Below are 15,343 nucleotides of genomic sequence, written 5' to 3'. Positions count from 1 at the left end.
TAATCTCTCTCTAGGTCTGAGATCACTGAAACGTATCAAGCCCTAAGCCTTAGCAAGGCAATTCCACCGATAAATAATTTGTATTTCACCTGGACATCGCTTAGAACTTGTTTGCTCCTTTCTTGTTGATTAGGCTTGAAAGTATACAAAGATCAAGGATCAAAGACCGTCCTTTTTAAAGAAAATTTTTACATATTCTACGTTTTGCAGCACCTGGGGCGGGGGCGGTCTCGCCGGTTCCCCGACGCCCGCGGCTCTCGGTGCTCGCCCGGCGCCCGCCGCTCCTCCCCACGGAGCAGGCGCAGAGCGCGGCGCGGAACATGGCGGCGGCAGCGGCGGCGGGGCTGTGGCGGCGCGGGGTGCGCGGCCCCTGCGCGTTCGGCGCCGGGCGGGTAAGGCGCTCCCTGGGCTGCCGGGCTGAGGGCGGACGGGCGGCGCCGCGGAGGTGCTCCGCCACCTGCTGCCCCGCCGTCCCGGCTCTGCCCGGGCGCCGGTGTCCCGTCAGAGGGAGGGCACGGCGGGGCTCTGCGGTTCCCGCTGCCGGGGTTAGGGAAGCACCAGGAAGGGGCACCCCTCTGTTCTCCTCAGCTGCCGGCCCTGCCGGGGTTGGGGAAGCAGCCAGGAAAGGGGCACCCCTCGGTTCTCCTCAGCTGCCGGCCCTGCCCGCCGCGGAGCCCCGCCGAGGCGCGGGCTGAGCTGCCGGCACACGGCCTGCGGCCCCACCGCCGGGCGTGCCGTGTCACCCCGTTGAGCGTGGCGCCCTTTGGCCCCGTTAGCACAGCTGTGCAGGGCCATCCATTTAGGTAAATGGCTGGAATGTTGCTGTCCGAGCAGCGGCGCGGCTTGACTTGTGACCGAGTTGGCTTTATGGCAGGCTTCCAGTACCTGAAGGGGGCCTACAAGAAATCTGGAAGGGAACTTTTTGCAAGGGCATGGAGTGACAAGACAAGGGAGAATGGATTCAGATTGAAGGAGGGTGTTTAGGTTAGGTACGGACATGTTGCCCAGAAAAGCTGTGGATGCCCCATCTGTGGAGGTGTTCAAGACCAGGTTGGATCTCTGGGCAACCTGTTACTGTGGAAGGTGTTCCTGCCTATGGCAGGTGGGTTGGAACAAGATGATCTTTAAGGTCCTTTCCAATCCAAGCCATTCTATGATTCTATGACTGTGTGGATGTTGCTGGAGGCTGTTTCTAGTGATTTCTCCACAAGAACAGTGCTTCTTTCTAGTGACTGCTTTTGTTTCTGAGATGGCTTTCTGCATTTATTTCACAATTCACTTCCACCCCCTGGGTGAGGGTTGTTTTTTGGTTTGTCAGTGATTTGTGTGTTTGTTGTTTGATGTTTGGTTTTTTTAAGTTGTTTACTGGCTTCTTTATATCTCTATTTACACCTGAGATTTAATTTAAAATCTCAGCCTTAAGCAGTGGAATGATTAAATTGCATGGATGCTGTCATAGAAGCCTCTTGTGCAAGCCAGTAAGGAGCTGATAGCAGTCTGACTAAAAGATTGCTCAATTATACCAGCTTTACTGGCTGGTTATCATTGCCATACTTTATTAGTCTTGGTGCAGTGTTCTGCTTTCCTCTGTTATGGAGTGTCCTAATCTTCCTGCCTGGAGCAGCAGGAAAGCTGCTTGCAGTGTTATTTTCATGGAGGGCAAGAAGACTGGGCTGTGTCTGTCACTGCCAGAGCACCTGATCAGGGAGTCTCAGCACTCATGGGGGTTATCTCCATGTCCTGAAGGAAGGGGGAGTCCAAATGCCATCTTGATTTTCAGCTCTGCTGTGAGCTGAAATTCTCCAGAGGGAGCTTTTTTCCTGAAGAGAGATGAGCAAGGGGCTACTAAGAAAGTCCCAAAAGAGAACCTTCACATTTCCCTTTCCTGGAGGCTTAATAGTATCCTGGTACTCCGTGAAAGCATGCAAATTTTATTTTCACTGGGAGAATTCAATAACAGCAGTGTTTTACAAATGTGATAGTTCTAGCTCTGGTTCAAGCTTTGCTTTCTGAATTTTGTCCTGTGTAGTGGCTCCAACTCTTCAATTCAATTCAATTTTAGGTTTTCACAGAAGTTGGAAGGTACCCACAAGGATTGAATCCAGCTCCTAAGTGAATGTCCCATATGGGGATTGAGCCTGTGACCCTCGTGTTATTAGCACCACGCTTTAAGTTGTATTAAATTGTGTAATTCCATGGTTGTTCTCTCTGTGTTCACCTGAGTTACTAATGCATATGTATTAGTAACAGAAAGATTCATGTGCACACTTCTGCAGGCCAACTTCAAGCTGTGTGAACCCCCCAATGCATTGTAACTGTGGGAAGTACAGAGTAATCATCTACCACTAAATATATTGTCTCTTAATTTTAGTGTTCAAAATGTGAATTAGTAAACAGAACAAAAAAGTGCAATATTTTAATGTTTTCAGACTACCTTTCTTCTTTATGTCAGTCTATTGAACAATTGCATGGTTTTCTTAAGAGGATCATACAAGAGTAACCACTCACACTTCTTTTACAAAATTGTATTAGATTTTTTTTTTCCTTTGTATTAAAATAAACACATTAAAGGCTCAAATACAAGATAAAACCAGAAAAAATAAGTATAACTTAGTCTTATAATTGCTTTGCACATCAAAAATAAAGTAAATCTAGTTTTGTTAAACTTAGAAGCATTTGCAGGTTCAGGTTGTGATAACTTCTGTCTTTTAAATAATAGGGGAATTTATCAATTATTACTGTAGTGCTGCTGTCCCAAGGCATTTAATTCAATACTTAGATTAGGCCTTGAGTTAGTTTAGCATATTAGGGTGCTAGAAATATCCTGTTTGCTATTTTTGCTGCAACTTTCTTGGTGACATCACTAATATCTCATTACATTTGTGGGGTATTTTCTTCTAGCATAGTTTTCTATATGTAATACTGAGGGGTTTTTTTTCATGTCTGTTTTTAAACATGTTCCAACCATGTGTCTTTTTGCAGGGACTAATCCTTCCAAGGCTAATGTACTGTAGCTGGTATTTCTGCTGATAACCTAACCCTGCCCAGTTTTTTTGGAGATGGCATTGGTTTCCTTAGCACCTCCAGTGGCCATTAGGGCAGGTCTTGTGAAGTTTGATTCTGTCCTGTTCTCCAGTAAAGAAGGAGGTTTGGTTGGATGGAGTAGTAGAGGATCAAAATCATGAGTCTATTACTGAAGATTTTAAATTTGTAAATACATACATATGTAACCTAAAATCACATGGATTTGTTTGTGCATAAATTACAGTGCATATATCAATCTGATGCCCAAGTTCTTCTGTAATTAGTTGGTAATGGTTTTCCACGTGCTTTAGTAAAAGTGATAGATACAAAAAATGCATGAAGTAGCAAGAAGCATGACTGAAGTATTTTTCAGTAGTTCTCTAGTTGCAGTTATAATTTATAAAAATAGCTCAAGTGCTTTCCTAGTCTAGTGATAGAGTTTATGTAAAGGCCCACGTGTGTTGGTATAATGCAGTCTAGTCATTCTTATGTTCATATATATTTACTTATACTAAGGGAGTTATGATTGTTACATCCATTGCCATAGGAAAATCTGATCTTGTGTAGCAGTCCTGCATACAGAAAGGTGAAGAAACTAACTTTTCTGGGTTTTTTTCTTTCAGTTTTTCAGCCGTGGGCCAAATGTGCTGCATCAAGACAGCAGTGCACCACAAGCTGCATTCTTCTCACCTCTTCAAAAAGTGATGTTGCCACCAAATACCTTCCAAGGGAAAGTGGCCTTTATAACTGGTGGAGGTACTGGGCTTGGCAAAGGGATGACAACAGCTTTGTCCAGTTTAGGTGCCAAGTGTGTTATAGCAAGCCGGTAAATATTAATGAAGATGTTTTAGAACTTGTACTTAGTACTGACTGCTGAATAGATGTTTTCTTCTTTACAAACCAGAAAAAATTATTCTATTTATTCTGTTGCAGTACACGTTTAAATTACAGTGTCATATTGTGGATTCTAGAAAATTGCAGATTTATCTGCAAATGTTTAATGGTATAAAAATCAGTAGGAAGAAATAAACTAAGCACATTTTTGTGAAATGTGGCAGCAAAATGAACAACCTCAAATATTAGACATAAATTCAACTAAAGCCTTAAAGACAACAAAAATGTGCAGTGGGCAGTATGGAGCAGTAATAAATGTTATTAATACAGGTGTTCTTGATACAGATTAAATTACAATAAAGAATTAAATCCATTCCTCTTCTGACTTTCAACAAGAGCCCTGATTTTCCTTTAATGATGATTTTCTACAGCTCTCAAGTACTGCAGTAGAGTCTAGAAGCACTTCAGTAAAGTCTAGAAAAACAATCTCATTTTAAATCAAAATAAACAGAAGTGGTGTGACATTCATCCTAATAGTAATTTGTTTAGTTTCAAATGTGAATATATATGTCTGTTATTAATACTAGTAGAGTAGTAGCTAAAACTAAGTTTGTTATGATTGTGTGCTTTTTTTCTGGCTTATCATATGTTGTTTGGCTTTAGAGTCTCTTAACCATTGTCACTTCTGAGTTGGTTTAAAGTAGCACTAACCATAAATTACCTAAAGTTTTCTTTCAGAAAGTTACTGGTTAAGCATAGTCTTAATCATAGTTTTAATTGATGAAAATCAGCAACATGCATATGCACACACAGATATTTTAAGTTGTAGTTCATATTTGCTCAGAAAAAAAAGATTGTAGTAATCTAAATTGTAATTGCATTTAACTGACATAAGGGATGTTAATGATTATTTCTAGGAAGCTGGATGTTTTGAAAGGAACAGCAGATGAAATTTCTTCTAAAACAGGGAATAAGGTAAATTTTTACAGAATTATGAATATGTTACATATTATACTCTACATTTTATTGGGGGTTTTTTTGCATTTGTATACTTCTATGGACTTGATTAATTTATGAATGATACAGTTTTTAAGTCTTAAAACTGCCTTTCCGTTATTCTTCAGGTTCATCCCATCCAGTGTGATGTGAGAGATCCTGTTTCAGTTAAGAATGCTGTTGCTGAAACAATCCAACTGGCAGGACATCCTGATGTAAGTATCCTAGGGAAAGAACTCATTCTTCATTACTGAAAATACTTTGCATAATAGGTGTGAAGAAACTCAATAAGATAGAAAGTTAATGGAATTTAAAAAGACACTAGACAGAGCAGTGGCAGTACTTCAAGATAAAGCTAACATTCATAGTTAGACCAGTTACTCCGTTCCTGTGGTTCTTAAAATATTTGGTGGCCAAGTAGACAAAACATTTTTACCCTTACTCTGAAGTCTAACATCTCATTTCAAATAATGGGACAATTCTGGAGGCATTCTTTGAATTAAGGGAATGGAGTATCGCCCTTAAATCCTCCTAAAAATGTGATTTACCTGTGTTTACTGAATTACATCTTAACACAATGCTTCACAAATTAGGAATGGAAATAAGCATAAATGTCTTCTTTGATCCTTGCTTAGCTTATTAATATACACAAGGAAGGTTCCAATTTGAAGATTAAGTTCTCATAAAATGAAGAAAAAAGTCTTCAGTCAAGCCAAGCATCTGCTTTTTTATAGTTTGGCAAAAAGCCAACAGAGCTCTTTACATCAGATTGTGAGGAGGGTGATCTGGTGGAGTCTGAAAGATGATGTCACCAAATTCTGATGTGATTGTGAGATAACAACTTGGATTCTTCTAGCTGATAGAAAGTGTGATGATGTAGCATCATTGTAAAGGACAGATTTAAAACTATTTACTGTAAATTTAAAATTATTGTATGTCTGTTGTCGACAATTTGCATTCAGGAGGAGCTTCCTACACATGTGGTAGAGAACCTACTGAATTTTAAATATTGTAAGAAGTATACAATATTTATATATATATAATATATATATACTATATATATATATAAAAAATATATATATAGTATATATATATGCTATATATATACTATATATACTATATTATATATATATAATATATATATACTATATAGCTGTGTGCTATAACAGTGCTAGAAATAAGGCAATTCACTGTCCTGATTTGTAGACAAGATTCTCTGGATATTATTTTGACTGTTAGTTAAGGAAATTTTTGGCCTAAGTGAAAATCATGAAGATTTTACATGTGTGCAGAGAGGGAGGAGATTTCTTCCTGTATAGTGCATTTTTAGAGCACCAGTAATTTTCTGAATAAATGCTTTCCGTGATTTGTTCTTTGCAAGCATTTACCTTCTCTTTAATTTCATGTATTTTGTGTGTTTAAGATAGATGGCAGAGTAAATTGAATATTCAGTTCTTTTTGTCCAGTTTTTCTCTTTGTTGCAGACATGAGATGTTAGTTTATGAATCCTGAGTATCACTCACTGCCATACTGCATGTGAGATGAGATCTCAAAGACAGAAGTTAATGGCAGTAACTTGAAAGTCCTTCCAGCTTTGTTTTGTTCATTCCATTCCCAAGAATGTTACTCCCAATTAGAAAGCAATCATTCTTTTTTCATGGCTTATTTTGGCAGTCCTACATACCTCAAAGATCACATGGTACAGTTCTTAGTTCACTAGTTTTATTGTTGTGTCTTTCCTGTATTTATTTAGTGATTCAAGTAACCTCCTTAGTATCTCAAGGTGTTGGGATTTTTATTCCTTCAAATTTTAGGGAGGCCTTTTAATTGAATTTGTTCTCCATATGTATAATTTATGGCTGTTGTATATTATTAGTTTTACATTCATGTAATATGTACTGTACTCTGTTTCGTTATTGAAAATTCAAATATCTTCATTAGACTTTAGCCCAGAAGTTCTTCTGGACAAATTGTTTTATGTGCAAACCTACATGAATCAAGGTGCCATTCCATTAATAGTACATCATTATATTCTTCAACACATTATATTATTAAATATGCCAGATCTGGCTACATAAGTTTTGGTTTAAATACTGCTAATGTGATGCTTAGTCCCCTGAAGTGAAAGAATCCTCTGCCTGATGATTGTTCATAGGAAGTGACAGAGGTGCATCTATTCAACAGAAGTTTTGTAGTGGTTGTTTGCAGTACATTGTATCATAACATTCTCATCACGAGTGATTTGAATTCCTGTTATACAGCAGTCACTTCATCCAGACTTCAGTTATCAGGTGCTGCCTTTTGCTTCTGTTCCCATGCATCCATTATATTAAATAGATGTGATGCTGGAATTTGATGAAAGCAAACTTTTCTGTTAAGATGCACTTGGGACACTCAGTACAGTAATTTGGAAATACAGCCCATTTTCTGTTACTGATACTTTATCTGTGCTGCAGATGGTAAAATTTCTTCTGGATTTTTCTCCCTCTTCCCATGCTCCCCATACCTCATTCAATGAGGGTATGTTTACTTTTGTCCCCTGGAACCCCTAAAAAGCTCCTTGTAAATTCTTTACTTATGTCTCTCTTTGGAAGAGTTATTGTTAGTTAACTCTTTTCCTTCATGTGTTTCAGGTTGTGATAAACAATGCAGCTGGAAATTTTATTTCCCCTTCTGAACGACTTTCTGCTAATGCCTGGAAAACTATAACTGATATTGTACTTAATGGTACTGCCTTTGTAACTCTGGAAATTGGAAAGGAGCTCATTAAAGTAAAAAAAGGTATCTTAAGCATTGTGACATGCTATTACTTGCTATGCTTGCCTTGTCATTATACCCAGTTTTGAGAGTTCATGTGAAGAGAAATACAATTTTTAATATTCTTCTAGAAAGGAAGTTTTTCAGTGAAAGCTGTACTTAAGTATCACACAGTAGATCTGGCTAACAATTACTTCATTGTAGTACCAGGCCTTACAGTTGGACCCAGAGGCCAACTGAGGCTGAATATAAAAATCTAATTGCAGAGTTCTAGTTGCAAAACATTTTTAAAATTAAAAAATAAAGCTTTGTGTTAAAAAACAAAAAAAGCTGTTATTTCTTCTGAATTTTCTCTGTGTATGTTAATTTCATTGAACTGAACAGGGGATATTTCTTTAAATGAACAAGAAGTCAGGATATCCCTTTGAATTTTCCTCCCACAGTAAAATAAAATTTACAACTGTGCTGTATGACTAATAGTACTAGAGAATATTACGTTTAAGGTCATTTGAAAAAGAACTTTGAAATTGAAATCAGTATTGGATTTTATTTTCCCAGGTTTCATTCTTAATTCTGGACTACCTAGAAGTTTAATTCAATATCACAGTTTCACCTTAAAAATATGACAGTCCTTTATATACTATTTAGCCAAAGATTTATTTAAACAGATTATTGTTTTAAAAGGAAAGGTGATGTATGCCCTTCTATGTTATATCATAGATTATTTACAAAGAACTGCTTTCATTTTACATTCCAGTTATAAATTGAAAACGAAGGAGTTTATTTTATGGGATCAGCATAATATAATGTCAAATTCATTTAAAAGCAGGGAGATATAATTATGGTTTTCAATGTGCCCTCACTACTGAGCCCTGTTTTTTAGGTACAGCCACTGTGTTGGAATACTACTTTTGTATTTACACTGGAATTTCTTTAACCTCTGAATTAGTTTCTTCATTTCTTCACCTTCTGAATTAATTTCTTCAAAATCCTCTCCAAAAAGTATTCCATGAGCTTATACTATTTAATTATAACAATATGAAGTTAATATTCTTTCAGTGGCTCTGTAACAGTTTTTGTTAGTATACAAGTGTGTCCCCTCTATATTTTAGCAGCACATGAAAAATTAATTTCCACCATTCTAGTGCTGATATTCCTACATGAGAAACCCATCCCCAGCTATGACTTACTATATCATTATGGCAGACCACTGAAATAGGTTGCCTTGTGGTCTTCTAGGTGCATGTGGTGTGCCCATATAGTAATGTGAAATATGAAATAAAATATGCTTTTGTTTTTGCTGTTGTTGAATGAAAACAACATTACTTTCCTTACTTCCATCCTCAAATTTGGTAAAATCCAGATGTCATTCACCTTCATGTTGTCTCTCTTTCTTTGACTTCTAAGCTTCCAAAACATTTGAATTTCTTTTGCTATTACTTGCATGTCTTCTTTCTAGGGAAGTCCATCTGTAAATAAGACTTTTTGTTTAAGGCTTTCTTTAAGGCATGTTTTTGTAAGTCATATGTATGTGTTTGTCTTCTCACCTTCATTTTCTTTGTATTTGCTTGTGGTTTTTTAGTTTGAGCAGAGGCCTTAGTTTCTAAAGTGATGCTACCTAGTGCAGATATTTTAGAGCAGTCTGTGAGGACACTAGGAATCTGATAGTTTCTAGAGCCACTGGGATGTCCTTTAGGTCTGCAGTGTGACCTACATTAGGTCTAATTTAGTAAATAAAAGTTCTCTGCTTTTAGACTGCAAATTTGTGCTGGTATTTAAAAGGAATTTGCAATCTGCTAGCATGTTAGTTATTTTTACAAAGTTAGAGGAACTAATTGATCAGTTATTGTCAATTTTGTGAATATAGGCTTTAGAAATAAAAGTTGTATATGAGCTGAAGTGTTCTTTAAATATCAGAACTGTAAATTTCTCAGTTATTCTTGCTTCTGTGTTATGTTCACCTAGCTTACATCTATTTAACCTATATTTAAAAAGAAAATCAGTGGTTTAATTCTACAAAATGTGTAATTAACAATCATCTCTAGATAACTGCAAAGTTGTTCTAGGGTTTTTTGCCTTTCTAAGTCTCTCAGTGAAGACTCCTTTTTTATAAACAGGTCCCATGATTTCTGGATATCTGCTGGCATTTCAATTAGTGCTTGTTTTTGGTTCTCTTTAGTTTCTCTTGTGTTATATTACTGTAATTTTTTACCTGAGTCTACTTACATCCAATCTATCAGTAGTGTATATTGTTTTAGAAATATTCCCTGGGCAGCTATTTTAATGAAATTATTTTTGAAATATAGTAAGTAGAACAGTTATTTTAGTTACTATGACGTAAGCAGTGAACTGTCTTCCCTTGTCCTTCATTTCCCAGCTACAGTAAGCTCATGCCAGTCATTGATCAGATATAATTTGAAGGATTCTATAAAAGAAAGATTAAATAAGCAGTTGCAGTTTCCATTCTATTCTAGAATGTTTTTTTGCTAAATCTGTTATAAAATACAGCATATAAAAGAAAGTAGTTCTTTTATAAAGGAGTTTGTTTTGATAATAATAGGAAAAGTTATGCAGGTTCACTCTATAATTGGCTCTGCTGCAGAAAAAGCTTCTGGAAATTTCTTTAAAATATTTTATTTTTCTGCATAAACGTTAATTCAAGCCTTCACCTGTTAATTGAAGATTATGCCAAACCTAAGTGTTAATGCTGATTGTTTTCCTTGTTTGTTTTTGTTTGTTTTTTGTTTTGTTGGTTTTTTGGGTTTTTTTTCCCCCACTCAGTAATTGATGAATTTAGGGCAAAATGTCTGGTTAGTGGCAACTAGACTAGGGCAGCTTCTGAAAAAACACTGTAAGATCTTAGGCCTTCACTTCAGTTAGACTAATTTATGCATTAAGTTCATTATCAGTGGAAGTCTGAGGGCTTAGACCTTCAGAGCCTCATCAATGGCTATTTGCACTTACCTAGAACAACTCTCTTAACACTCATGCAAAAGAGGAGGAAACTGAAATAAACAGCCTTGGGAAAGAAAGTTTCAAACACTATATTTTAAAAATGCCTTTTCACTGCCCAGACTGAAAAGGTATCCCTACCACTAGAGCTGAAAACATCTGTACCATTTAGCTTGCTTTTATCTGAACTTGAGAGTTTGATCTTCAGGGTTGTTTGGTTTGTGTGGTGTGGGTTGTTTATTAAATGTTTTTCCCCTTCTAGGAGCAGCATTCCTGGCTATTACAACAATTTATGCAGAGAGTGGTTCAGGATTTGTGTTGCCGAGTGCCTCTGCCAAAGCTGGTGTAGAAGCAATGAGCAAGTGAGTAATACAGCAAAATGTGTGCTTTGATTTTCACATCCTTAAGATGGGGTAATTGGTCTATAAAAATGGAGCTTATTAGTGTAGACCCCTATATCACTGTTCCACAAGAGTTCAATCCAGGCTCCAGTATCCTAGCAAGAAAATAGTATGCTGGCAGCTTCTTACAAAGGGAAGTATTAACTGCTACTGGTTGTTTTTTACAAGACCGAGATAAGGACAAGTAGAACTACTTATTTTGGCAATTGCAAGTTCCAAAGTTTGTTTCACGGAGTTTTGATAATCAGATTCTCTTGCATTCTCATTGGTGAACCAGCACCTAAAGACAGCTATGAGGGGGACTGTTGAGTTCTGTAGCATCTTCTGCATTCTTTTGTTTGAGGAAAATACATGCCTGTTATTTGGGTGCAGTATAGTGTGGCTTCAGCACTGTTTAGATTACTCAACAAATTTGTTTCCTGTCACTATTTAAAATTAAAGTCTGCAGTTCTACTTAGTTCAGAACAGTATCATGTTGATATATCCACTGAGTATCATGTTGACATATCCATTGTGCTCAGCAAACAAAAGGATTTCTCTCATTTTTAATTTCAGGCTAGTCCTTCATAGCACTTTGATCTTTCCTCACACATAGATCTTTCCTCTGCACTTCAGCAGAAAGAATTGAATAGATTTGAAGCCTTTTAGTAACTAGAATTCTGTATCTGGAAGAAAATGAGGGACTGAGTAATGGTCTTGATTTCTATTCTACAGAGCTGTAACGGAAATGTGTAGAGAGACTTTATGACTCAGCTAATTCATTCACTATGGTAGATCCAAAGACATGCAGAGAAAATGTCATAAAGCAAAACTATTCTAGTGGTTCTATTTTAAAATGTATCCTCTGTTTTATTTCAAAACATAATGTGAGAGCTATGTTGCAAATGTTAGAAATGTGTACTTGTGGGATAGTCGAAATTGCCACAGAAAGATGATGGCCTAACAGTTGTTTGGTAAGGAATTCGGATGCCAACACCATCTGTGATTTGCAAGGGAGAAAGAATTGCTCCTTCACCCTACTTTACCTATGATTCCTCTGTTAAGTCAATATTCCTCTAATGGTGAATGAGATTTTTTTTACTTCTCTGAAATTATTTTGTTAAGCACAAAAAAACCCTTTAAGTATAACTTGTCTGCTTCAGGAATGTTCTAATATTTACACATTTGATTAAATTTTAATTTCTTTTGAATAGGATTACAATATTGTGTTTAAAATATTGATGCATTCTGTTAATGAATTTTTAGGTCTCTTGCGGCTGAATGGGGTAGATATGGCATGAGATTCAATGTGATTCAACCAGGTCCAATAAAAACAAAGGTACATGGCATGAAGTGAAACACAGCCTTGAATGTGCTTTGTAGTACAGACTTAACTTCACAACAGTCTAACTTTTCTGTAGCTGTAAATTCTAATAGGATTTCCTTGATAGTCAAGACTATGCTGGAATATTGAACACGCTTCCCTCTTAGTCTTTTTATAAAATAGGATTTTTTGAACTTCTGAGACCTGCCACTGTCCCCTCTACTACACTTGATATAAACAGAACTTCTTTTTTTAGTGTTTCAAAGAATTGATATATCAAAGTACTTAAGGATGATTCTTATTTCTGTGTACTTAGTTTGTCAAGTGGAGTGAATCTTTACAGTTGTTGGAGTAAAGTTCCTGTTTCTGCCTAACTCCTAATTTTTAAATAAAACATCTGAAACATTCCAAAATCTTAGAATCTCTTTTAGGTAAATGAGAACAGAATCTCACTAGTTTTGTTGAAAATCTCAAAACTAGAAAGAGAAAACTAAGTTGGCAAGGAAATGAGAAGCTTTGAAGTGAGTGAGAAGGAGGACTGAAGGGTTTGAAGGAAGTAACCCAGAGAGCTGGAACAGGAAGAATAAAGAAAGCAGTCCTGCAAGAAGAGAAAGGAGGATCCATTTCCCATTGAATCAAATTATTATGATTATGAGCACTAACAACTAATAATGGTATTACTTCTTCCATAAAATATTTCACAGTTGTTTTTGCTGTTGTTTTGGGAATAGGGGTACAGAGGTGGTTCTTTTTTACTTTTTTGTGTGTTTGTTTTATTTACTATTCTTTCCTTTTCCCCCTCTTGTCTGTTTTAGATGCTACACTGGAACACTTAGTTTTGACTCTTTTCACTAAAAAGAAAAATAAGTGGCAGAATTAGCAGGATTATAAGAATGTTGAAATACCATTAGAGGATCAGACCAAAAGTTCTCCAGTCTTGTGTATTTTTAAGTAAGAGTAGAAGAAAAACATTTGGCAAGTTACAGGATTTAAGTGTCTGTAATGCTACCTCCAGTTAATGTTCCTTTTTTGAACTAATAGTGTATAATCTGTTTGAGATAATGTGTGTTAATAAAAGGCTACATTTGGTGTATGGTTCCAACCTGAAATTTCCCTGAAAGCATAAAAAGGCAGAGAGCATATTGCAAAATCAAGGGTTTCTGCCTTAGGGGGAGTATCAATGGCTTTAAAACATAACTGTTTTAAGTCATGATGGGAAAAGAATAAGGCATACAAGCACAACACTCTTAGGCTTATAAACTGGCAATTAAAAACATGGCAATAGAAGACTTAAATTGCATGCTTGCAGCCATGATTACATGAATTACAATGTGCTTTAAATCATAACTCCAGTAATTTAACATAAATGTTACTGATACATTTCTGATTTTGAGTGAGGCGGTTATTTCCTTGTGGAGGAGCAGAAAAAACTCCTTTTATTTCCTGTGCCATTTTAAGCTATTCAAGTACTAAAGCTTCCAATGACTTCCTTTAGCTTTAGCAGTTGCTGCAATTTAACTGAACTTGATGTTTTTTTCTTTTCCGTTTTATTTACTCAGTCACCTATAATTTATTTTTGGTCACTTGGCTGTTCCTCTTCTCCTCTTGTTCCTCTCCTCTGTCCATGCAGCAATTTTGAGTTTTGGTTATTTTCTCAAATGTTTATCTAGGGTGTTTGAGGAAAATAAGATTATTAAATCCTTTTGTTTTGCACAGATAGATGGTGGGTGACTATCCCAAATGGATTAAATTCCAACTTATCATCAGTAGATGCATATCAGTTCAACAGGGATAAATTGCTTTTCTTTTCTACTGCTTTCTTTTTCATTCTACTGACAATTAGGGTGTAGACAGCTTACTCACAAATATTAACTTCCATATTGTGTGTGTGTGTGGAGTCAAATCTCTATTGGATTTTATTTTGTGATGTTGTTATAATTTTTTTTTTAATGTTCCTTTTAATTCTCAGGGTGCTTTTAGCCGCCTTGACCCAACAGGCGCATTTGAGAAGATGATGATTGAGAGGATTCCCTGTGGTCGTCTGGGTACTATAGAAGAAATTGCAAATCTTGCTGCCTATTTCTGCAGTGATTATGCAAGCTGGGTTAATGGAGCAGTGAGTTTTGGTTGATCTTGTTTGTACAATTAACCTGATGATGGTGTGAGTATTGCTGATATTTCTTCAAGCCCCTGGTTTCAGAAATGAAGCAGAACATCTTGATTTTAAATTCTTCACAAGTATTATTCATCTTTTAAGTGTAGTGCATGGTTGTTAGCACCTTTAAAAAGAACTTTTGAGTATGGGCATTTTTCACCCAAATCAGTAAAATTTATTTTCACAGTTCATAACAAGGGAATATTGCAGAAATCACACAATTCCTAAATACACTGTTTGTGCTCTTTCTAGGTTATCAGAATGGATGGTGGAGAATATGTTTCTATGGCAGGAGAATTCAATGCTTTGAAGAAGGTATTAATTTCCTTGTTCACTATTTTACATTTAGATACTTTGATGTGCAAGTATTATACGAAATGCCAATAAAATCTCTTTTCTTTTGTTAGGTTACCAAAGAGCAGTGGGATATGATGGAAGCAATGATTAGAAAAACAAAAGGCTCCTAAAGTACATAACTTTATGGTGGAGATTCTTGGAAATGAACCACTACTTTTTCATTAATATTTAGAAATAACCAATTGAGAAATAGCCTTCAAAATCTTTTTTATGCTAATTTCAATAAAATATTTTGAAATTGTTGTATTTTGAATATAGTTTGTATATTTTTCCAATGTAAAATCTGTTCTGTTGCCAATAGTGAGCAACAGTTGGTCACTAATATTTCATTGGTCTTTAGATTGTTTTACATAGCCATGCTATGGTCTACAATCAGCCTTTTTTTTTTTTTTTGATCTTCTGAGGATTTTTTTTCTCATATATATGCAAGTGTCTATTAATATTGTAATACCAATAGCATTTCAGTACTATCATAACTGAATGTAATCATTAATCTGAAGAGAGAAACAAACTACTAAGTCCTAATCTTCACACTTCAATAAGAAATTCTAAACTTGCAGATAC

At 36.3% G+C, this 15,343-nt stretch overlaps 1 protein-coding gene across 1 annotated transcript; it reads left to right on the top strand.

Annotated features, from left to right (window-relative positions):
• The first annotated feature begins 191 nt into the window (after positions 1-191).
• DECR1 (2,4-dienoyl-CoA reductase 1) lies at positions 192-15,032 on the top strand. The gene is made up of 10 exons (XM_071421627.1): positions 192-392; positions 3,648-3,850; positions 4,776-4,833; positions 4,983-5,069; positions 7,488-7,635; positions 10,826-10,925; positions 12,210-12,282; positions 14,237-14,383; positions 14,675-14,737; positions 14,830-15,032. Exons 1-10 carry the CDS (start codon positions 321-323, stop codon positions 14,887-14,889), a joined length of 1,011 nt encoding a protein of 336 aa, XP_071277728.1. The 5' UTR covers positions 192-320; the 3' UTR covers positions 14,890-15,032.
• Positions 15,033-15,343: the final 311 nt, after the last annotated feature.

This window comes from Agelaius tricolor, unplaced genomic scaffold (assembly GCF_023055355.1).
Source record: "Agelaius tricolor isolate 1412-34295 unplaced genomic scaffold, bAgeTri1.0.p SCAF_2, whole genome shotgun sequence".
In the NCBI taxonomy this organism is placed as follows: domain Eukaryota; kingdom Metazoa; phylum Chordata; class Aves; order Passeriformes; family Icteridae; genus Agelaius; species Agelaius tricolor.
The sequence above is the reverse complement of the archived record's forward strand: the minus strand, read 5'-3'. Positions and strand labels throughout refer to the sequence as shown.

Coding starts and splice junctions, on each gene's coding strand:
- DECR1 (XM_071421627.1), top strand. CDS start 321: ATGGCGGCGGCAGCGGCGGCGGGGCTGTGGCGGCGCGGGGTGCGCGGC. Junction 7,636..10,825: donor GCTCATTAAAGTAAAAAAAG/GTATCTTAAGCA, acceptor TTCCCCTTCTAG/GAGCAGCATTCCTGGCTATT. Junction 14,738..14,829: donor AATTCAATGCTTTGAAGAAG/GTATTAATTTCC, acceptor TTCTTTTGTTAG/GTTACCAAAGAGCAGTGGGA.